Below are 25569 nucleotides of genomic sequence, written 5' to 3'. Positions count from 1 at the left end.
GTGAAAAGATGAGATTTTATTGAACGATTTTGATAGCTAAAGTGACGAAAAATCAAAACAACTAGTTGCAAACTTATTAAGAAAAAGTAAAGAAGGATTTATGGGATTTTCCATTGGTAAAAAAAATCAGTTTATTTTTGATCCAGATCTGTCAAAACAGAAATGTCATTCATTTATTTTTGATTTGAGATCAAATCCTTAAAAACTTCTAAAAATACCAAACTGTTACAGAAAGATAACAGAAGCTCCTATAAATATTATTTCTTAAGCTGCACTCCACGGATGTGTAAAAAATTGACCAATCCTTAACGCAAACTTGATACTTGGAATTTTGTAAAAAAAAGGTGTTGAATGTGAAAATAAAATAAAATAAAATTCAATGCAAAGTTTATATATGTACTAACCTATCTTTATTTTTGTGTTTCAGAGCGTAAATCTACGTGAAGATCGTGCTAGTCGCGAAATCAACAAACGCGTCAGCTACAAAGAAACAACCAATATAAATAACGGCAGCACCAGCGCATTGGACAATAGAAATAGCAGCAAACAATTAGACTTAGCCATCACATCAGATGACAAAGATTCTCGAACAGAAAAAGACATTAAAAATATGCAAATACAAAAGAATGGAGCACTTAATCAATGCATTACAGAGCTGGCATCTGGTTTCAAGGCAGCCGAGATAAATGCGGAACAACACCAACAGCAACAGTCTCAGAAGCAAAAGCAGCAACAGACCGTCGTCGGTGGTGTTGTTAGGGAAGGAGTTAAGCCAACATCAACAACATCAGATACTGGAGGGAGTAGCAGCAGTTGCAGTAGCAGCTTGGATAGGAGCAGTAATCGATCATCGGACAAACCGTCACACTTTGTAACAGTAATTGAAGTAAATGAGCCCAATACAATTGTGGAGCCGAACAATGTCGCCTCCACAAGCAATGGCAATGAACATCACCAGCCTACGCAGTCTGTTGCAGCGATTGCAGCTGAAGTTGTTCCAGTGAGTTGTGCGTCGGCGTTGCCAGAAACCACTGTTGCCAGCATCAACGATCATGATAGGCATTCGAGTGAGAATGAGTTGACATTTAGTAGTTTCGAGCGTAAGTCATCGAAAATTGAACCAACTGCTCCGCCAATGTCACCGGCTATGACGTCTTCAACTTCAGTTGCTGCAATGTCTTCGGCATCGACATCGCCCTCATCGACGCTTATGACATCGTCATCATCGTTGTTTATGTCAAATATAGATGCAAAGAAAAAGGTCCCACCGAGGTGAGTTTATATGTTTATTTTTATTTTTATGTTTATGTTATTTGTCATTTGTCATTTGACATTTACATTTTATTTTATTTATATATATGAATGTTGACATTGAATACAAATGCTTTTAACTCTAGTATACGTTAATGCACATTGAAATAGTACAGAGAAACAGTAAAGTTTTCTATTTTGTGGTTTAATAAATAAGAAAAAATGAATGTCATTTTAATAAAACAACATTCACCGATCAAAAAGTTGACAGATGAATAATCTGCGGTCAATTAGTCGTTAATAGTCCATACAAAATTTTTAGTTGGTTTCATGTTTGATATGATGTGATTAATAAATCTTTCATTATTTTAGAAAGTCTCTATTTTTGTTTATGTATCTTTGGGAAAAGAGCAAAATAACAACTGTCACTTCTATTTCAACGGTCAATTTTGAGCTGCATGGATGCAATAAACTTAATTATTAAGAATTAAAGTTTGAATGAGTTAAAAACCTTTCACTACGAAATATGACTTATTTTGACATAGTGTTTGCTACCCCTCAAGTCCTCCGTGTACAAAATAAAAAGTGGAGAGAAAAAGCAAGCAAAAATCATTTACTTAATTTTATCGGTTCAAATTGGGTTCTTGCAAGACGGATTATCAGTAAATTTGATGTATTTGACTGTAAATAGAGCGATTAGGACGATTTTTATTTTTGTATGCTGCGTACAAGTCCTCAAATCAAGACCTTCGTTGAAATATTTTTACCTAAAAAAAAATCGCTATTTTTTTCGGTTCATATTAAATTCTTTCAAAACATTTTGTCAGTTATAGCATATTTAATTTTAAATATTGCTATTAAAAGAGTTTTTTTTTATGAATTGTCAAGCAAACGATATTAATGAAAATTCTCATTTAAGACACAAGACCACCGAGTTATTATATTTGTTCTTCATTTTTCACTGATCTAAAACGGATTCACAGTTCAAACATTCGATCAGTTCGTTTTGTCACTACATTTACCAATAATGGCTGAATCACAAACACGCTTCAGCTTCGGCTTCACCTGACGTTTACGAGTTCAGCAATATGAATTCAATGCATGCTATCACAATGGAGCTTTGACCTTACGTTTCGTTTGACAATCGCAAGGAAAAGAACGTAATGTAACGTAATGTGACTCCAAACGGAAGCTCTAGTTCAATTATCTGAATATTTGCTTTGTCTGACAGCTCAACAGCTGTAAAAAAATGTCAACAAACAAAATGCTCTTTGGAGGGATGAAATAATAGAAGTGTCATTTAAAGCAACCTTGAAGCAGGCCCACCGTAACGCAGACGAAACCGAAGCTGAAACGTATTTGTGATTCAGCCATAAGTCTATCCAGATGGCGTCAATAGTAACTTCGACATTTCCATCCTATTCCAATGTTTCAAAATTTGCTTTTGTTTGTCCGTATAAACCAATTAGTTAACATAGGGCCAATAACAGTAATAAAAAGCCTTTGAGTTGGGACTAACATCAGCTATATTTTTAGTACTATATTTAACAAGATGTCAATCTCAGACTGACATTTCGGTTTGCCTACAAGCTAACTGCAGATTAAATGTGAGAAAGTTTGCGTGAAATGATGCAAAAACCAAACACTTTCTCACATTTAGTCTTCTGGCCCATCAAAATGCTTCGTTTAAGTCATCAGGCACATCTAAATGCTTCATTTTTAATGTTTCATGGCCTCGTTCAGAAACTAAACAATCCTAACTAATAGAATCTGAAGTGCTGACATGGTCTTAAGTTGGAAGAAGTTAGGAGTTCAGGTGGAAACAATAGGTGAATTATATCAGAAAACTATTGTTTATGTTCTGCATTTATAAAATGTAATTTTTGGAAGTATTTATTATATTAAGAAAAACATGTACGTAAAACTCATTAATTTTGTTTATTATTAGCAGCACTTTTACCCTTCAAACAATAATAAGTAAATTTGAACTTTGGTAACTTAACATTTTTAAGGAATGAATGAAAATTATATTTTGCGTTAAACTGTTTGAATTCACTAAAAAAAACTTCTTCACGTCAACAATAAACATTAATGTCGATTACATGATCTATTGAATGAGTTTTGACATTTTTATTTTGTGATAAATGTCAAAATTTGCATTTTATTAGATCTGCATTTATTCAACAGGTTCGCTATAATCGTTCTGATAAGTTTTTCAAAACATTGGTGTTCCTTCGATGCATAGTTTTTTTTTTTGATAGCAAATATATTTACTCTTCCATCAATCAAGAATGTTATGGATAAGGTATTTTTCGATTATAACTCTCTTTTTTTAAATTTAGTATTTATAAATCAAAATGGAATTGAAAAATAGTTGCAAGCTTAAATCATTAAAAACGAACTATAAATATACTTGGATTAATTAAATTGACAAAATATTTCGACCGCTGATTAACGAACATTTTTTATAATTCAATAAATTGCGCTCGCACCCTTAACTTGATGGTTCTTCGAACGCATCTTTGATACAATAATCCGAAGTTAATTATGAAATTTAAAGAATTTCGTAGTGATTACTGTAAATTAGTGAATTAATTACAATAAACTGATGTTGAACATGATTTTTTCAAGACAAAAATGTACATTGGTTCGCTATCAACAAAATTACTCCAAAATTAAATCTTAAAACTGACTTTTTCATCGAAAAAACCTCCTCATTTTGTTTTTCCTTTGCAAAGTGCCATCTAGCCCAACGCATCGTTTTTTTTTTTCGTTGGTTTTCACATCTATTCATGAACTAATTGTCAAAATTACAAATACAACAATGTAAACAAACGGGTTTTGGAGAGTGAAACGTACGAAAGATTCCCATCTTGGTAAATGGAGTATTTTTGCTTTCAACTGAAATCAACAAAAAAATGGTTTAAAAACTTGGTTTGACAGATGTCGAATTCCAGCCCTATAATTTTTAAACCGCAAAATAAATAACCCGTTACAAGGAAATTTTGCAATGATCTTCATCACTTAATATTGTAAATAAAATCTACGAAGTGCTCCAGTTTTTTTCTTAAAGTAAATTTCCACGATTCGGGGACAGTTTTTCTGACACAAAACGATTCATGATGAATAGCCAAACCTTAGTAAACAGAAATGTCAACGAATTTTGACATTCTCAACTGTCAAAACACAGACAACAGGCATCGAAGAATCACATGCAGACACAAAACACACACTTTAACTTCTTAAAATTAAAAAAAATCTATTTAATATTTGATTTAGGAAACTAAAATAGCAAAGAAAAAAGCACAACAACATGACATGTGTCATTTACGGATATCTCAATTTATACTCAATTCAATTTGCATATAACCAATTATTTCAACTCCAATTATTCAACTTGTGTCATTTACGGATATCTCAATTTATACTCAATTCAATTTGCATATAACCAAATATTTCAACTGCAATTCAACTTTACAAAAGTCAAAAATGACAGTTTTGTCTTAAAGGTTATATTCCTTATTTCAAATGAGTCTTCCATAGACGCTAGATGAAAATATAAGTGTACAAATTTAATTTTAAAGATTTATTAAAGATACAATTTAAAAACGATGCTAAAAAGAGAGAAAAATTAAATTCAATAGGTAACCTATATTCTTTCTTGTGACACTAATGACATTGATGGTTTGGAAAATGTTAAACGAAGCATGATTTGATGCACAATCAGTACCTATGTAGCTCCACCTATCTACACTATCATCGCTGAATCTCTCGAGAGCACAAACTATGTAGGTTACCCATTTTATATAAACAATGCATCAAAGATGTTTTCTTCTAAATATCAGATCCACTATAAAAGATACCATTCAAATTATGTGATATATGTGAAATATATGACGAGAGAGCAAAGCTTCATCAGAGTGTTTAGGAAGAAGAAAAAACTAAGAAGAAATAAGCTGTGACCTTAATTTTGCCTACTGTTCAGACACTTAATAATATTTATCAAAAGCACCAGCTTCAGCATCAGGCAGCACCTATCTCTACCCCAACAGAAGTATATAGTATCTATAAAACTCAAGCTCGTAGTATAGCAGCAGCTTCCAATCCAACTATCCAATTTGAATCTACCTTGAAGTTCGCCAAGTAGTGCAGGCAATACTCGTATATGCTGCTGCTTAATGACCGGTTACGTTTTACGTTTCTTGTTGTTGGTTTTTTACTTATTTGTCATCTACACTTTGTGGAATACCAGTTTTAAGTCAAAATGCCACAGTTTATACCTCAGCTTAGTTCCAGCTTCAGCTCCAGCTCAGAACGTGGTACCAGTATCATACCACAAATATGGCAACAGCAGCCGTTACCTATGGAACAACAGTTGTACTATTTTTCTCTGCCGTCGAGTCGCGTTGCGTTGCGTCACTCCCCGCACCGTTTTACAGTTTCTGATTAAGTTTATACATTTTTTTTATATAATTTATGCGTTCATATACTCGACGACTTGTACCTTCCTATATTCGAGGAGTAGGTTGTTGAGTCTTCATCAAAACCAACCAACTTTTTGGTGTGTGCTCTGGACCGGTTTCGAAGCCAGTTATACTGCTGGGGCTCGATTGTACCTTTATGGGAGATATAAAAATTAAAATAAAAATAAAAAAAAGCAACACAGAAGACATAAAATCCCTCGTCTACTATAATATGGTGGCTTGGTGATTAATTGCCAACGAATAACAAATTTGTATCACGTTCCAGAAGAAAGGAAAGATAGGGGCTTACTTGGTGGAGTATATTGAGAGACTTAGCAATTGCAGTAAAAGTTGGAGTTTAGAGTTGGAGGTATACTCTGCTCTGGGTCTTGTCCATGTCCATCTGCTCCATAACAAAACCTTTTTGCAACGATGATGATGATGATGATGGTTGCAGTTATCGTGTAATCAATGATTCCATTCCACACCGCATTATTGTACTGATTGATTTCCTCATGTTGTTGTTTTGTATAGGTTTTGCTTTTGGTTTAGTATTCTTGATTACGAAAGTAACATTTTGTCGACCGATTGTCGGTCAATATTTGCAATGGTAATTGCTGGAAAAGCGGACCTTCACTTTGCATTTAACTTTTTTTTTGATTAACTTATTCATACACTTTCGCCAAAAAATATATATCTGGAGGTATGTATGTATATGCAAACCAAATATAGTAAAAAAAAAACAAAAACGTCACTTTGACGTTTGTGTAAACATTTGACATAAGTAATTTAAATTCTGTTTTTGTAGTTTGAGTACTACTTTAGAATTTATAGGTCCATTCCTTTAGTCCGTATAGCAATCAATTTGATTTTTTTTGTGAATTTGACAGGGGTGGAATCGGTTAAGGTGATAATTGACTATCATGTTTTGACAGTCGAATTGACTATTATTTTCGTTCCGTCTGTGTAAGATTCAACCGAATTCAATTCGATTGCACAATTTCAGATTATAATTGTCAAAATTCATTGTTGCTGTGGTAAAATTTTAAAATGATTCCTATAAAATATCTAAATAAAAGTATTAATTTGTCTGTGTTTTAATAATATTCTTACTTTTCTTATGTTTTTTCGAATGTCGTAAGCTTTGTTCGTTGTTTTGTAAGCGGTTGGTAGTTCTGAATAGAAACGACAACTACATGACATGTGTCATATACGGATATCTTAATTTCTTCTCAATTCAATTTCCATTTAACTGTGGTAGGACCCAAATGAGTGTCAAAATATATTGTAATGTGGCCTCACCACAGAGATTTCTTGTGTTAACACCTTAATATGAAAGAAGAGGGCTAAACTAAAAATAAATATATTCTTCTCTATTTTTTTTTTCAAATTAGTTCAGTTTCATTTTGAGCTTCTAAAAAAAACAACGCCGCTTCACGGAATTCGTGTATTTTATCTTATTGAAATTAAATAAAAACTATAAATTGGAATAAACGTTGTTTAATTCCTTTCCTAAAAACGCTTACATAACCAATTATTTCAACTCCAATTCAACGTAAAGGTTTTATTCCTCATTGAAAATGAGCCTCTCCAACGACATATTTGCAGAAAAATGACTATTACATTATTGTTTTGACAGCTTTTTATATATCAATTTGACTACCACCTTACAAAGATCGAAATCGATTACTTTGATTGTCATTTATCAACAATCACCTTAGCCGATTCCACCCCAGGACTTGAGACTAAATGGCAAAGTTCATCACAGACAATTCAAAGTAAGGAAACAGACTACTTAACTACAAGTGCGCCATCTAGATGTGTCCTATGTTGGCAGTGAATAATTCCGCCATTTTTCTCCAAGTGCAGAGCAAAATGAAAACAAAAACCACAGCGAAAAATATTTGTAGAGAGTTGTGTCAGCTGTCAAAAACATTTGACAAGTTCTGACAGTCAGCTGCTGGTAAACAAAAGTGGAAAATAATTCTATTTATTAACATTTTGTTGAGCAGTTAGTACATAGTTTTTTCATTTCTGAAGCTATATTACTCCAGAGGCTCGCAATGGGTGAATTATTTTTGGGAAGCCTATGCACCAACTTCCAAATAGCTTCACTGGCTTCAAGCAACGAAGCCAGTTTCTTTTTTCCTCCGAAGAGAAATCAATTATTTTTTCTTCGGTTTATTTTTTGGAAGTTGAAATTCACTGCTCGTCTTCTTCACTTCTTGCACATCACCAATAACATCGTCAACATCCTGAGTTTCCTATTCAGAAATGTATTGTTGGATCACATTAGACAAATCCATTTTATTTTAAATCAAATATAAATCAAAGTCAAAACACCGAAAGTCAGTAGTAAACATTTTTTTTTTCAATAAAAAAACTAAACGTCAAAATTTCGTAAGGAATTAATATGCCAGGCAATTAAATTGAGAACGAAAAGAGTGGAGAATTGTCTAAGAAATCTAGTACAGCTATCCACTAAAATGACACATTTCGTCGTTCAGCAGCGTACTGAAAAACGTTTTTTTCATTAATGATTTCGTCATAGGGGAATTTTCATTTCTCATCAGCGCAGCGTACTAGGCTTTGCTACGAACTGTCAAACTCTATTCGCGTTCCACATACTATCCACACAATTCGTCCCTGTCTGCGAATAAAAATAAAGCTCATGTGAAAGAAAATCAAAGTATGCGAACATCCACAGTTCGCAGTTCGTAGCTCATGTGCAAGATGCTTAAAATCAGCTCTTTTGGGGGAATCTTGCATTAGATTCGCAGTTCGTTTACGTTTAAGCCTTGGTGACATAAACTTAATTTTATGGTCCTGCAATGAACAAACTTTAATGAACAAACTGTTGGATCGGTGTCCCATAAATTCGACATTTATGTTTATTTAATTAACCGGAGAGCTTTGGCCGCCGTTAGTTTTGTGTCTTAAAAATCAGGTTCTGCATCGGTCATTCTTTGGGCATGAAGAATCGTTTTCATTTTAAAGCGCTCGTGTGTGTGTATCGACTCAGAAAATGGTACTGACTGACGTTTCAGAATAGTATTTATCTGTCAAAATCAAGGGAAAATGGCGGAGTTATTCATAGTTAATATAGCACACATCCAGATGGCGCAAACTGTTTTTTCTACAAAATTAATGTAATGAAGATTTCTTACAAACTGAAGCTTTAACGAAATGATTGATGTTTTTTTTTTTTAACGAAGAGATGAATATCGAAAAACCTCTCTGAATAAAGTCGTTTTTTGGCAGATTTCTCATAGGCAAAGAATATTGAATATTAAATTGGGAAAAAAGTTATTTTTGTTAATGAAATTTTTCTCCGATTTTGTTGTTCTTGAAGCTCATTTGAATTACAAAAAATAACTTATATGCGCCCCACACTGATAACTTCTCATTGGTTTCCTTTAGAATAATCATTTGTTTGTAAAACAACAACATCGATTTTTTGGTTAAAAAATAGATCAGATTTTTAATCCATCAAGTCCTCAGCCTTTTTCCAATAAAATTTAATAGCTTATGGCTAGACAGATAGAAAATAAACTAATATTCTGAATTTTTATTACTGGCTTCCAACAAAAGCCATAAAACGCACATTTTTCTAAACATCAAAAAAAATGTTTGGGAAATAAATCAAATTTTCAAAAAGAGGTTTTTGTTATACTTTTAAATCATGGACCAAGAATTTGTGGTAAAAAATTAAGATCTTTCAGAAGTTTTTGAACCCATCGAGATTTAAGTCTAATACTTTTGCTACATAGATAAAAGAACACGACTTATAAATATATGAAGCCTTATTTCCAAATGTCTTGACATAGTAAAAGTCTGTGTACTTCAGAACACATCCCAGTACTAACCTTTCCGAAACAAGTGTCTTTAAGCGCCATCTACATCTTAACATATCAACCATTTTTTATTTATTTTGATTGTTGACAAAATTATATTCACCCCTGATCTTTTTATAGTATTACTTACTTACTTAAGGTGGCGCTGCAGTCCTGTGTGAACTAGAGCCTCACCCAACAAACTTTTCCATCTAGCTCGGTCTCCAGTTTAACGCTCCAAGTTGGGTAGGGTCACTTCCCACTTGTGCGCGCCATCTGATCCGCGGTATTCCTCTACTGCGCTGTCCTGTGAGTGTGGATTCGAAGACTTTCCGGGCCGGAGCATTGGTTTCCATGCGCTCTCCGTGACCCAGATATCTTAGTCGTTGGACTTTTACCCTTCTGGCTAAGTATAAGTCGCTGTACAGCCCGTACAGCTCGTCGTTCCATCTTCTACTCCACTCCCCTTCGATGCATACGGAACCGTAGATCACATGAAGAACTTTTATCTCGAACCGACCCAAGGTGCTTTCATCCGCTTTGTCATAGTCCATGCTTCTGCCCCGTATAGCAGGACGGGGATGATAAGGGTTTATATAGCGGCACTTTGGTCCCTCGAGAGAGTACTTTCCCACTCAACTGCTTTCTTAGTCCAAAGAAACATCGGTTAGCAAGAATTATTCTGCGTTTGATCTCAGCGCTGGTGTTGTTTTCTGCGTTTACAGCGGAGCTTAGGTAGACGAAGTCCTTGACTACTTCAAAGTAACGTCTGTCGATGGTGACGTTTTGACCAAGACGTTGGTGTTGTCCTTATTTGGCGACAGCATGTACTTTGTTTTGCCCTCATCAACCGTTAAACCCATTTTGGCCGCCTCTGCCTCAATATTTACAAAAGCCCCATTGACTTCACGCTGAGTTCTTCCGATTATGTCAATGTCATCAGCATATGCTAGTGATTGGACAGACTTTTGAAAGATAGTGCCTCTAGTATTGACGTGTGAGCTCCGCACTATTCTTTAAAGCACGATTTTTTTTTTTTTTTTTTTTATATCCGATGGAAATCTTCAAAAGACACTCGGTAAGAATCGGTACCGAGTAGTGTGGGACTCTTACCGCACTAAAACCACCGGTGAATCAGGACCAATCTATGAAAGATCGACAAATGATTTTTATTTCTTAATTTTTAAAATCGCATTGGGGGAAGTTTAAGGTTATAACACTTTCCCGTAGCTTTTAGCCCATCAGCTCATGAGGCTTGGTTCTTCTTAATCTCCGAACATTGTCTCGTACATTTAATACGGTCTCCATTTCAGAGTTAGTATGACTTTGCAGTCGCTGATTGTGTGATACAGCGTGTTTCTTAACCACTTCTGTAACCATTTCAATTTGAAGGTCACGATGTAGATCGCTATTTCTTATATACCAAGGGGCATTTATTATTCCACGAAGGACCTTGCTTTGGAATTTTTGGATGGGTTCAGCATTTGTTTTCTTTGTACAGCCCCATAGTTGGATGCCATATGTCCAAACAGGTTTCAATACTTGCTTATATAACATTAGTTTGTTCTGGATAGATAGGTCAGAGTTCTTTCCTATTAACCAGTACATTTTTCTGTACTTCAAGTTTAGTTCTTCTCTTTTCTTTTTGATGTGTTCTTTCCATTTAAGCTTTGCATCCAAATTCATTCCAAGGTTTTTGGCGGTATTGGAGTAAGGTACTTCTGTACTGTTTATAAAAATTGGAACATTGTTTATGTTTTTGTGTGTAAAGTTTATATGCGTCGATTTTGTTTCGTTTAATTTGATACGCCATTTGTGCGTCCAATCACTAACTTTATCGACTGCATTTTGCAATTTTTGTGTAGCCTTCGTAACGGATTTATATGGCACCAATATTGCAGTATCATCAGCAAAGGTGGCCATGATAGCGTTGATGTCCACTGGAATATCCCTTGTATATAACAGATACAGGGTTGGTCCTAGGACACTTCCTTGTGGTACACCGGCTTCAATTTTCTTAAGTTCCGAGTAATTTTGGTCGTACCGTACTCTAAAGAGTCGGTTCGTAACGTAGGATTTCAGTATTTCGTAGTACTGCATGGGGAAGTGCCTATCCAGTTTGTACTCAAGTCCCAAGTGCCAAACCTTGTCAAAAGCTTGAGCAACATCTAAGAATACAGACGAGCATACTTGTTTTTCTTCAAGTGCCTTTTCCACAACATCCGTAATTCGATGCACTTGGTCTATCGTGGAATGTTTATTTCTAAATCCAAACTGATGGCTCGGAATTAGTCTTCTTTCTTCAATTATTTTGTTAAGCCTTTTAAGTAGCAGTTTTTCAAAAACTTTTGCCAAGCACGATGTTAAAAAAATCACATGACAGCGCATCGCTTTATCTAAAACCTTTTTTGGCATCGAAAGGTTCTGTTAAGTTGTTTCCAACCTTTATGGAGCAGCGTGAATTCTCTATGGTCATCCTGCACAAACGGACGAGTTTGGCAGGGATGCCAAAACTAGACATGGCTCTATGAAGCTCGTCCCTAAAGATGCTGTAATATGCGGCCTTGAAATCGATGAAAAGATGGTGGGTGTCGATTTGGTGTTCTTGGGTTTTTTCCAGCATGTGTCGTAATGTGAATATTTGATCAACTGTGGACTTTCCTGGTCTAAAACCACACTGATAAGGACCTTTCAGGTTGTTGATGATGGGCTTTAGACGTTCACATATTACGGCAGAGAAGATTTAATAGTCGGTGTTAAGTAGACTGATTCCTCTAAAGTTGATGCAGTTTAGAGGGTCTCCTTTTTTCAGGATCAGGCAAACAATACTGAGGTATTGTGTGTATTGGTATCTTCTGCTCATAGAGCTCACGAGCAGCTCTCGTCCTTCTATGCAGCGCCGCTTTGCGTGCCTGTTGTTTGGCTGCATTTGCCTGCCGACATTCCTCATCAAACCAGGGGTTCCTTGTTGGTGGTTGTTTGAAACCCAGCACATCAGAGGCGGCTTCTCTGATTGCATCTTGGCAATGTTGCCACTGGTTTTCGATACATTGTGTTGGCGGCAGAGAACTTCGAGAGAGGTTACTTGTCACTCGGTCGGAAAAGGATTTGGCGATCTCTGGCGATTGTAGCCGTTCGACGTTGTATCTTCTCCCAGCACCTCCCTGTTTTGCCTTGGGTCTGGAAATCCGAAGTGCTACTTTGGCTACAACGAGGTAGTGGTCCGAGTCGATGTTAGCTCCTCGGAAAGTTCGTACATCCATAATGCTGGAAGCGTGTCTAGCGTCGATCGCAATATGGTCAATCTGGTTGACGGTAGATTGATCTGGAGAAGTCCAAGTTCCTTTGTGGATGTTGAGGTGTGGAAAACGCGTACTGGCTACCATGACGTTTCGCCCCGCAGCAAAATCTATGAGCCTGAATCCATTATCGGAAGTGTTGTCGTGCAGGCTGTTCTTCCCGATTATTCCACCAAAGATGTCTTCCCTTCCTAGCTTGGCATTAAAATCGCCCAGGACTATTTTAATATCGTAGCTAGGGCACTGCTCATAAGTTTTGTCTAGGAGCTCGAAGAACATATCTTTGGTGTTGTCATCTTTCTCTTCTGTGGGGGCGTGCGCGCATATCAGGCTAATGTTGCCGAATTTAGCCTTGATGCGTATGGTCATGAGGCGCTCATTGATGCACCTATAGCTCAAGACTTCTTGCCTAAGTCTGGCTCCAATGACGAATCCGCATCCAAATAAGCGCTGTTGGTTTTCGTGGTAGCAGTCACCATAGTAAATATCGCAGTCCCCTTTTTGCCCGGCCCATCCCATCGTATTTCCTGGTTGGCGGTGATGTCTGCTTTATAGCAGTCTAAGGCCTCCGCTTATTCTTCGACCGCGTGTGGTCTGGGACCTAACATCCCACGTACAAATCCGAAGTTTGTTGTCCTTAATTCGTTTGCGTAGGTTGTCAATAGTAAATCCGTCCGTATCCGAGGCTTGATGGTGCTTCGAAACTTAAGGTATTTTTACGTGGCCAGGAAGTCACCCCGACGGCACAACCCCCAACCTGGAAGGCCAGATCCTAAGTATAACTTTAAGGATGGGGAGCCGGATAGAACCGCTCGTTATAGGCCTGGGCTCCGAATAAGTCGAAGAAGCCTTATTATAAGGTGTTCACTAAGTAGTTCAACCTTACTGGAACTGTAGACGCCACCGTTGATTCCATCTTGGAAATTCCTCCGCTACCGTCTGGATAAGGAGAGGTGCCTTAGTGGAAACACCTCTCCCCCTCTGTGGTTTGCTGCCCCTAACAACTTTCCACTGGGGTTAGAACCCAATCTCCAGTTGAGGAACTAGGCACCCAATGTTCACCACGGGAGGTGAGAGTAGGAGTTGTTAGACAGAGGTGGATTTTGAGAAATCCCTGTGGACCCTTGTGTCCTCTTGAATGCACATTTATAGTATTGCATGTCAAAATTTAGCCAACACGAAGATTGATAGTTAGACTTTTACGATTGTAACCAGAAAAGATGTATTTCTACGCCATTCGTGGTTTGAAATGCGTTTTAATTTGTCTCTCAAATTAACTTCATCTTGAAATAAAAATTCATTCATTTTATTTTATTTATTAAAGAAAAAAAACTGACAAAAACAATTACCCACTGCATATTAATTGCAATTTTAAATGCATTTTGTAGTAAACACACAAAAACTGTCAGTTCAGTAAAAATTATTATCTATCGTTTTTAATCTATTTTATTGAAACTAATTAAAACGTTTCTGTTGAATGAAATCCAATCCAAAACCATCAACACTTGTTTTTTGAGAGCTCGCATATAAAGTACTCTAGTTTGTTTTTATTTTTCTATAGTATCTTTTTTTTTCGAGGCTATTTCACTCAAGACCGCGGGAGTATTATAAGTGATCTCTTCTGCGTGCTGTGTGTGGATGAACATCATCTAACATTTTTAATGAAAATCTCCAAATGATGGATGATCACAAGTGGTACACATTTCAAACTAAATGATAAATTAATTTCAATAAAAAAAAAAGAAAGACAAAAACTTCCCCATGCTTAAGTTGATTCTATTTGACATTTTGGTCGATATATTACATTCCTCTGCAGCTGTGTCAGCTTCAGATACTCTCTTCCATATATTCTTTATGGATATAGAATGAGCCCCAAACTAATGTGTCCCCAAATCTTTAGCTCGAACAATGTGAAAGTTGCTTATGGCACGAACGCAGCACATCGCAGCAGCGAGCTTAGCGCGGCACAACTCGCAACAGCACAAATTGTGAACACGCGTCGTCGTCGTCGTCGCAGTCGTTATTGTTGCTGGAAAAATCAGGAAAGCCAAAGAAACAAAACAAAACCAATAATAATATCAAGCACACCCGGTCCGGGTCGGGTCCACCTACAGCATAAAACTCAGCGGGAAAAACTCGATTTACCAGTAGGTGCTTATGTAGCTGTATCCAATCCACCCCAACAAAACAAAATTAAAAAAAAAAGATAAAATAAACTTTACGGCAACGACGACAGATTTATAAATAATTGAAAGATAAATTGATAATTATATTTAAGTCTCATCGACACCGTTACACCGGAAACTGCGACAAAAATGCATTATTTTTTTTTAAAGCAGCATTTTTAGAACTACTTTTGAAATATTTCCTATAAACAATTCTTAATCTTTAATCGAAATGAAAAAATTGATGGAATTATTTATCGATATTTCTCTGGTCGAAACTGGAAACAATCTTTTGCACGTGTTGTCTTCTGCCTCTTAACTTAAAGTGATGTGTTTTCGTCTTTTTTGAAAGCAATTTAACTTGAGAGTGAACTTTCAAACGTAACGCTTGGTTGGTTTTTCATTTTTCATTTAATGGGAAATTAATCACCATTTCCATTTCTATGGTGACTATTTAATGAAGAAAATATGGAATTTCCGCAAAATGTAAACTCTGTTTCGTGTATAACGATAAACAACTACAACACAAACTTGTCAACTTCTCTGTCAACTAGAGCTCTAAAATGTTAAAAGTCTAAGAATTTTACAAAGTATTGTAGAAATCCAGAGTTTGAAAGTAATGATTACAATTACTTTTAATTGAAATCTTCATACAATTTTTCAATTACTTAAAAATGTAATTAAGGATTTTCAATACCTAATTACATGTAATTGTAAAGCCCCTAATTATTTTAAGTTACATAATGGACCATGATTGTACTTGTACTTTTTTTAGTAATCAGTGCAAACAAAATGGAATCAAACATTTTCACAAATTTTCCTAAAACGCTAAGTTCTTTTAAGAGGTGCTTTCCCTCAAGACTTACTTACTCCAAGGTTCTGTTGAGTTGTTTCCAAGCTTTATGGAAGTTGTTTCCAAGCTCCATGGTCATCCTGCACTAACGGAAGAGTTTGGCAGGGATGCCAAAACTAGACATGGCTCTATACAGCTCGTCCCTGTAGATGCTGTCATATGCGGCCTTGAAATCTATGAAAAGATGGTGGGTGTCGATTTGGTGTTCTTGAGTTTTTTCAGGGATCTGCGTAATGTGAACATTTGATCAACTGTGGACTTTCGTGGTCTAAAACCACACTGATAAGGACCTATCATATTACGGGAGAGAAGTTTTTATAGGCGAGCAGACTGATTCTTCTATAGTTGGTGCAGTTTAGAGGGTCTCCTTTTTTCAGGATCGGGCAAACAATACTGAGGTTCCATTCATCGGGCATGTTTTCTTCCGACCATATCTTACAGATAAGTTGGTGCATGCTCCTAACCAACTTATCTCCAGCTGCTTTAAAGAGCTCGGCATTCAAGCCATCTGCTCCAGCGGCTTTATTAGACTTCAACTTAGATATGGCAATCTTTACTTCGTCTAAGTCGGGAGGACGGGATTGTTGGCTTTCGTCGTCTATGTTAAATGGATCATCCTGCCTGACAGCGGAATTCGGTTCGTCATCGCCGTTATACAATCTGCAGAAGTGGTCCTTCCATATCCTCAGCATTGACTGCGGTTCCACTATGATGTTTTCACTTTCGTCTTTGCAGCTTTCGGTTCTAGGTTAATGTACCTGCGAATTTCGTTTAAACTGTTCATACAACTTTCGAACTTCATTCCTGCTTTTAAACCTTTCAACATCTTCGACCGCACGCTTCTCATCCCCTCTGTTTTTTCTTCTAAGAATTGGGCGTTCCACTCGCCTCTTCTGCTCATAGAGCTCATGAGCAGCTCTCGTCCTTTTATGCAGCGCCGGTTTGCGTGCCTGTTGTTTGGCTACATTTGCCTGCCGACATTCCTCATCAAACCAGGGGTTCCGGATTGGTTGAAGAACTCTAAGTTCCTTTGTGGATGTTGAGGTGTGGAAAACGCGTACTGGCTACCATGAAATTTCCCCCGCAGCAAAATCTATGAGTCTGAGTCCGTTGTCGGAAGTGTTGTCTGGGAGGTTGTTTTTCCCGGCGCTCATTAGGCGCTTGTTGATGCACCTATAATCAAGACTTCTCCAATGACAAAGCCGCATCCAAATAAACGCTGTTGGTTTCCTCGGTAGCAGTCACCAGTTGCCCGGCCCATCCCATCGTATTTTCTGAACGGCGGTGATGTTTTATAGCAGTCTAGGGCCTCCGCTAATTCTTCGGCCGCACGTGATTGTTAAGGGACCCAACATTCCACCTGCGTATACGAAGTTTGTTTTCCTTATTTCGTTTGCGTATGTTGTCAACAGTAAATCCCTCCGTATCCGAGGCTTGTTGGTGTTTCGCAACTATGATGTTTTTACGTGGCCAGGAAGTCACCCCCACGGCACAACCCAAACCTGGAGGGCCAGATCCTTAGCATAACTCCAAGGACGGGGAGGCGGATAAACCGTTCCTTATAGACCTGGGCCCGAATAAGTCGTAGAAGCCCTTTAAGGTGCTCACTAAGTAGTTCAACCTTACTGGGGTTGGATCTCAATCTTGTCGAAATTTTGTCGAACTTTTGTATTTTATAATTTTGCAATTTGAAGAAATTCGAAGCCTATGTTCATCGGTATCTCTCCTTTTTAATCATATTTTCCTCTATTAGTTATTAGCAATTTTTTCCAAGATTAAAAAGTTATTCCTAACACATGAGATTTAAAGTTCTTCAATTAGAGGTTTCATTTTGGTATTTAATTAAGAAGTATTTTTGTTTGCAGTACGATGTTCTTTGCACGAAATGTCCAATACCAATTTTCACAGTTGAGTCTAGAAATCATTGACAACGATTCTCCCTTTTAATAGTTCGATTACCTTAAAGGCCGAAAAAATAGGCTTTTTGAGTTTTTTTCAGAAATACAAATAAAATCTCCTTGCAATATTTTGTTCTAAGGTGGTTTATTAGAGTCCCTTTTGTCTCGTCTTAGAATCTCTTTAATTAAAGGTCTATGACTGGACCAACTTGTAACTTCTGTTACTTCTTAACCATGATGATCCAATAGACTGTAAAGTCAGGTGACCTAGGAGACCATTGTATTCCTCAAAAACGTGAAATAAGGTGGCCAGGAAGCATATCACGTACGACGACGTTCATTGTGGTGATAAAAGCGTGAGGATGTGATCAACCTTTGTTGGATCTAGACATTCGTGGATTTCTAGTTCGCGGTCTTCTACAACACTAAAGTTTTAAAAAATTACTCAGCATATAAATATGAAGGAAACTACTGATAGCCGCCGTGCTTCCTATAGTTGCTTAAAAATTTAGGACCAATGATTTTTGTTTTTGAATCTGCACACCAAACAGTTACATTAAAGCTCTGTACCGGTAGCAGAGGCTTTAAAAGCTTACTGAAGCATAATAACGCCATTTTTTCTTATTTACAAAACCGTCTGGGTGAAAATGAGCTTTAAATACACAAACAATAAAGTATCGTCATTCACCTCAAATAACGAAAGCATCTCTAATACAAGTTCTAAACGTTGCGTTGTTAGAACTCAGTGAGTTTTGGCAACTTAGTTAGGAAGTTCGATTCACCCTTAAAGAAACGTCAAACGGAAGAACTTTTAATTTATAAAGTCTGAAATTATTTGCATACCGAGTTTCGTGGACTTTGGAGAACACGAGCTTTTATGCAATTATTTCCGTTGTTCGAAAAGTAGTAACTCATCTCAAAAAATATTTTCCGATCGGAAATCGCACCTAAATAACGCTTTCTAATGTTTGAGCATTATCAATATGAATATTTTTTCAATACTTCTTAATTCTTAGATTGGAAATAGAAGTACTTAAAGGTTTTTCCGACCATAATATTTTGGGACAACATTTTTGAAGTCCTATCAAAAACGAATTCTCCAAAATTTAAATAGTTGAAAAAGGTCTAATGATGTTTGATCAGAAGATATGACTTGAAAATGTTATGCTTCTTTTTTAAAAATTGTTGAAAGCGTTCAGTGGCTTAGCTTTTACTTAGCAAATATCAAGAAATAAGAGCTTCAAAAATGATAGCTGCCCAAATAGCAGACTATTCAAAATAAAAAAATCTTGCTAAAAACATTATAAAGGGTGATTTTTTCGCTATTATCCGTTTGACAACACTGGTTTAAATAGCTGACGTACGTTTCGTGTTTTGTTACACTGTCAAACATCATCAGTTTGGTCTAAAATTTAACTATCTTACAAATGAACAACGCTTGCAAATTATTGAATTTTATGATCAAAATGCGTGCTCTTTTAAGAAAGTTAATCGCGCGGTTTTTACCGAAAAATTGTGTTCAACAACGAAGCTCATTTTTGGGTCAATAGCTACGTAAATAAACAGGATTGTCGATTTTGGAGTGAATATCAGATAGAAAGAGCTACTAATGCACCCAGAAAAAGTCCCAGTTTGGTGAGGTTTATGGGCTGGTGCCGTCATTGGACCGTACTTCTTCAAAGATGATGCGAATCGTAATGTACCTGTAAATGGTGAGCGCTACCGTAAGATGATACCCAAATTTTTGTTTGCCCAAAATGCAAGAGCTTGGTGAACATTTTATTTCACGGTCGGAACCGGTCAATTGGCCGGCTAGATGGTGCGATTTAAAGCTTTTAGACTATTTTTTTGGGGCTATGTTAAAGCTTCTGTCTATACAGACAAGACAACATTGAAAAATGTATTCATGAGATACCGACCGATGGACTGTTTGAGGCGCTGTCAAGGTAAATATTTGCATGAAGTAATCTTCAAACATTAAATTAAATGGACCGTACTATCGACTCAAATAAAGATTTCATGCATTTTTCTGAATTGTATGTGTTTTTTTTAAACTTTCCTAAAAAATCAACCTTTATATAAATATTAGAGAGCTTTTTCGATACTATTTTTTTTGTTCAAATGCTCGAAATTTGTTGACAATTAAAAAAAAAAATTCAATTCCGTAAAAAAATTAGCCCGTAATATTATCATTTAGAATTCGTTCACGGAATTTTCATATTTCCTATATAATATACACAGAAATGTTGATATTTGTTTTTTTTAATGCCTATAGCTTCTGTTTTTGTATTTTAAAATAAGTTTTTAAACATTTCATAAAACAAATTATTTAATTTGAAGACAACTTTGATGTTCCGAACGTCAGCTGTTGAGTGAATCACATGTGAAATATAATCGAGTCAAAAAAACGTCGTCGTTCGCGATACGGAAAACAAAGAAAAACGTCACAGCTTGAGAGACAATATTGGCGTTTTCAAAAAAAAAAAAAAAAAATCCTATCGGAATAAGTCTCAATATTTCAAAATATTTGTTTTTCCCATTTTAGTCGTTATTTATAGTTCTGAAGAATGAATATTCTTATACATTTGCTGTCGCTACTGCTCGTAACTGCTCGTGACTATTCAGCTCTGAGTTACTCAAAATCAGACAGTTCCGAATTTCAAAAATAAAATTTACACCACTTCGTGCGATAAGAAGCAATAAAATATCATTTGATCTTGACTATATCAAAGATGAAGTTATTTCTCGGAATGTTTCAGAAGTGTCACGTGTTCAGAAATAAGCGTAATAAAATAAGTGTTTAAAGCAGTACACGTTCCTATAGAAAATTTCCTTACAATTTAAATTAAACGAGCTTATCACATCTCGTTTTTGAACACCGAGCCAAAAAGATGCGAATCAAGAAATGAATATGAAAAATTGAGGGTATTGCAGTGTCGGTCGTCGTCGGTAAAGTCATTTTTCGAAAAGACGTCTTCCTGTTACTTTATACAAGAACAACCCCAGGAAACATCTTTTCTGTTTCATCTTAATCTTAATTTGAATTTTATCAGATTTTACAAAACAAAAACTCCTATAAATGGTGAATCAAGGAGCATAAAGCCAGCGTATCTTTGGAAAGCATATCACAAAGAACACGTATGTTTCTACGAAATGTTAACCTACGAAAATCATCTAACGTAATTATTCCTATGAAAATGACAATGTTAAAAACAAAAGGTAAAGTTTTTGCCAAATCAAGTTTTAAACTTCCCTTTTGGCATAAAAACACATAAAATGTCTGTTTCCAAATTATTTGTGTCTTTCAACTTGCGACATATAGAAACCAAAGGGCAAGTATTGCATTCGTAAAAATCATATCAAATTCGAGATTTTAATCAAACATAGAACAGTTATTTAATTTTTAAACTAAAAAATCTATTTACTTATAATTTTTTTCTAAGGAAGTCTATATAATATTTGATAGTTGAAAATTTGGATTTTTAAAAACTTTTTTTTTAACACTCGATATCTCAAAAACGGGTAAACTATTTTTAAAGAAGTCTAAATGTTGAATGTATATTTTTAAGCACCAAATAACAGCACACCAAATATATTTCTAAAAAGCGAAAAAATTGAAGAATTTTATGCCATACAAAATTTGTTTAAAAAAAATATCGGTTTTCGAAAATTTGTTGATTTGGGGTTTTCTTGAGAAATTACACGGAACTTAAATTTGTAAAGATAAACCTATTGGACAGGTATATTTTTAAATAAATCTTTGAATAAAGATACTAGTTAGGGCAACTTCGTGCGACCCAGTCGTGCATTTTAGTTTTTGTAAATTTTATTTTTGGTCCTGTGTTTTTATTCCTGATGATGTTTTCTGTATGACTCATCCCCCAAAAACCAAAACAGAAAACAAAATATTTAGTTACAAAAAAGTCGACGAGACAAACACATTTATTTCTATGGCCATAAAATTGGTCCAGAACTCCAGACTTGAGAAGAGACAACAAAAAAAAAACAACTCCAAATCAGAAAAGATATGGAATATTTATTATACTAAACGAAGTGAGTTAAAAACTCATGGATTGGATTTATCCAGTCAGTCGGCAAATGTCTTTTATTGCAATTTAACTTACCCTCTTCCCCTCTTTCACATAAATGAAATGTACTGGGGGATTATGAATTTGTGTATAGAAGGGATTCCCCCTTCAGTTTGTTTTAAAAAAAAAAAGTGAAAGGATATTTTGTCTATGGGGATTGGAGATGTTAAGTTATAAGGGTTATTTAGGGCCTTTGCAAAATAAGCCAACCAAGCTTACTCGTGCGAGACAATTTGTCTTTCACCCTGTCAATTCATTCACCAAAAGCAAAACAACCCTTTACGAAAAGTTTCGCGAATAGAATAAGTGAAGGTGCATTTCCTAACTGCATACAGAAGCAATTTTCAAAATTGGGTTCAGGTTTTAATTATCTCGCTGATTGCTTTTCATGAATGCTAAAAGAATGGCGTCACATTGGGCGTACTTGAGTATGTCTGCACGTACCTAAACATTAAGCTACTTTCTAATAAATAAATAAATCATTTAATTTCAAAAACAACTTGGGAGTACGCAGACCTGTTTATTTGGAAAAAAGCTGTCAATTAAGAAACTCGCACTTCACTTCGCATAGATTCGAACTGGAAAAACGAAACTTCAAGTGGGGTTCTGTCTGCGCACATAAATTGCATTAAATAGATTCATTTATGGAACTGTTTGATGTTTTGAAGAGAATTAAGTTTAAAAGGTAAAATAATTTAATTGCGCGTTGAGGACTAAAAAGTTCTCCTGAGTTGAACGTAATTGCTTAATTCTGGTATAATGGAAGTGATTTGGAATTTGATAGGGCTTTAATACAAAAACTTACGTTTTAATACAAAAAATTACATTTTAATATCCAACAATTGACCTTTTACTTTAAAAAGTTTAAGTTTTTCTAAAAATTTGACATTTTTCCTTCATATTTTCCAAAATTATAATTTTGAACTTGTTCAAGGACTTGATATTTTTCAAAAAACTGAATTTGTTAATAAATTTGATATTTGTTAAAAAATTTGATATTTGTTCAAAAACTGGATATTTGTTCAAAAATTGAATATTTTTTCAAAAATTGATATTTGTTTAAAGATTGTTAAAACAAATTACTTTTTTTTAAATGATTTTTTTTTAATTTGATTTTTGTTCAAAAAATTTGATTTTTGTTTAAAAAAAATTGATTTTTTTCAAAAAAATTTGATTTTTCTTCAAAAAATTTGACAAAATTCGTATTTTTTGCTCGAAATTCTTGTCCGAAAGAACGACATGACAGCTACTTGCAGTCCTTATATTCCCCCTATTAATTTATTCTTGTTTTATTTTTTTCAAAAAATTTAATTTTCCTCAAAATGATTTTTTTCAAAAAAATTGACTTTTCTTTAAAAAAATTGATTTTTCTTCAAAAAAAATTCGTATTTTTTGATCAAAATTCTTTTCTTTAAAAAATTTAATTTTTCTTTAAAAAATTTGATTATTCTTCAAAAACAATTTGATTTTTTTTTTTCAAACTATTGAGATTTGTTTAAAGATCGTTAAAAAAATTCACTTTATTTTTAAATGACCATTTTTTTTTTAAATTTGACTTTTCTTAAAAAAAATTGATTATTTTTTTTAAAAAAAATTGATTTTTGTTCAAAAAAAAATTGATTTTTGTTCAAAAAATTTGATTTTGCTTCAAACATATTTGAATTTTCTTCAAAAACAATTTGATTTTTCTTCAAAAACAATTTGATTTTTCTTCAAAAACAATTTTATTTTTCTTCAAAAACAATTTTTTTTTTTCAAAAACAATTTGATTTTTCTTCAAAAAATTTGATTTTTTTTTCAAAAAATTTGATTTTTTTTTTCAAAAAATTTGATTTTTTTTTCAAAAAATTTGATTTTTTTTCAAAAAATTTGATTTTTTTTTCAAAAAATTTGATTTTTTTTCAAAAAATTTGATTTTTTTTTCAAAAAATTTGATTTTTTTTTCAAAAAATTTGATTTTTTTTTCAAAAAATTTGATTTTTTTTCAAAAAATTTGATTTTTTTTTCAAAAAATTTGATTTTTTTTTCAAAAAATTTGATTTTTTTTCAAAAAAATTTAATTTTTCTTTATAAAATATTGATTTTTCTTCAAAAAATTTGATTTTTCTTCAAAAAATTTGATTTTTCTTCAAAAAATTTGATTTTTCTTCAAAAAATTTGATTTTTCTTCAAAAAATTTGATTTTTCTTCAAAAAATTTGATTTGACATAACAGTTACTTGCAATTTGATTTTTCTTCAAAAAATATGATTTTTATTTAAAAAATTTAACTATTTTTTAAAAAAAATTAATTTTCTTTAAAAAATTGATTTTTCTTTAAAAAAAATTGATTTTTCTTCAAACAAAATTGATTTTTCTTCAAAAAATTTGATTTTTCTTCAAAAAATTTGATTATTCTCCAAAAAAATTGATTTTTCTTTTTCTTTTGTCCAAAAGAACAACATGACAGCTACTTGCAATCCTTATATCCCCTCTATTAATTTATTCCTATTTTGCTTCGTATCCAGGCAGATGCCAGATGATGCGTGACTAAGGACCATAAAGACAGTAGTGGTGTTATTCATGGGTCGTGGGTGTAAGTTAACAATAATCATCAACATAAACGACATTCATTTTAATTAAATTAAAAGAATCTTGTTGAATTAAAAGAACCTACATAATAAAAATCGGTGAACTGTCATTTGTAGAAATAAACAACGAACTCAACGAAAGAATTTCGCCAAAGTGTTAAAAGCAATTAAGAAAAACTGACTTGATTTTGTTTTCTACAAAAATCTGGTTGCAAAAGAAGACAAAAGTATAAAAGGTTTATTGCTTGTGGCACCTGTCGCACATTCTGCTGGAGCATGCCATTTATTCCTTCTCCTTTCTGCTGTGGGTTCTTTTTCTTTTAAATGTTTTTATTTGCGATCTTGATCCAGTTCCAATTAACTTAATTTTAACTTGTTTATTTTTTACGTTTTATTTTTTTGTTGTTATTGTTGGTATTTTCCTTGCCATAAAATAAAATTCAACCAAACGAACGTCGTCATCGTCATCGTGGGGTTTTTTCTGCGACCTGCAACTGGATGGTAAATTTCAATTGCCCACGAGTAATCGGATTAAAAGTCATTGCATTGAGAAAAGTTAATTTTCGCTTTAAGTCAATTATATAAGGGTATGTACCTACTACCTTGTAGAAGGGCCGCGTTACGTTACGTCTCGTCGACCCACCGACTGAGTTATCGAACGGACGAACGAACGACCCTCGTCTGATATTTAGCTGCTGGTGTAGCAGAATTTCTTTCTACATATTAAGAGCATTCGAAATTGTAATTTGCATAATAGTTCAGGAAAATAAGATATTCAAATCTGCAGCTGCAGAAAGAATCAAATATTTATTTTGACATTTCTCCCATAGTAAAAGTGTCAGAATCGGCAATCGGCATTGATAATGTAGTAGATTTTTTTAAATTAAAATGGCGACAATCTCCTGACGGTATCGATTTGAAGCTTTGTCAAATATTTTTCCAGATAAAACCCAACAAATTGAGAATCGCACGAGCTACAATGAGTTTTTGCAATGTGTTTTGTCAAAAAAATCTACAGTTTTAGAGAATTTTATGCAAAATGTTTTGCATCAGTTTAAAATAAGATGACTTTTTAGAAAGTGTTATTGGCCTATGTAAATGAAACTCTCCACTAAAATTCAGATTTGTCAGAATTTTTTCGAAGTAAGAT

General features: G+C 34.4%; 1 protein-coding gene across 5 annotated transcripts in view; it reads left to right on the top strand.

Moving 5' to 3' along the window:
* The window catches only part of LOC129948324 (active breakpoint cluster region-related protein), a 143535-nt gene that overhangs the window by 33264 nt on the left and 84702 nt on the right, over positions 1-25569 (top strand). For all 5 annotated transcript variants that reach the window (XM_056059280.1, XM_056059277.1, XM_056059279.1 and 2 more), the window contains exon 2: positions 428-1272. In XM_056059280.1, coding sequence (XP_055915255.1) covers positions 428-1272 — 845 coding nt within the window. The remainder of the gene's footprint in view (positions 1-427; positions 1273-25569) is intronic.

Source organism: Eupeodes corollae, chromosome 2, assembly GCF_945859685.1.
Source record: "Eupeodes corollae chromosome 2, idEupCoro1.1, whole genome shotgun sequence".
Classification (NCBI taxonomy): domain Eukaryota; kingdom Metazoa; phylum Arthropoda; class Insecta; order Diptera; family Syrphidae; genus Eupeodes; species Eupeodes corollae.
The sequence above is the reverse complement of the archived record's forward strand: the minus strand, read 5'-3'. Positions and strand labels throughout refer to the sequence as shown.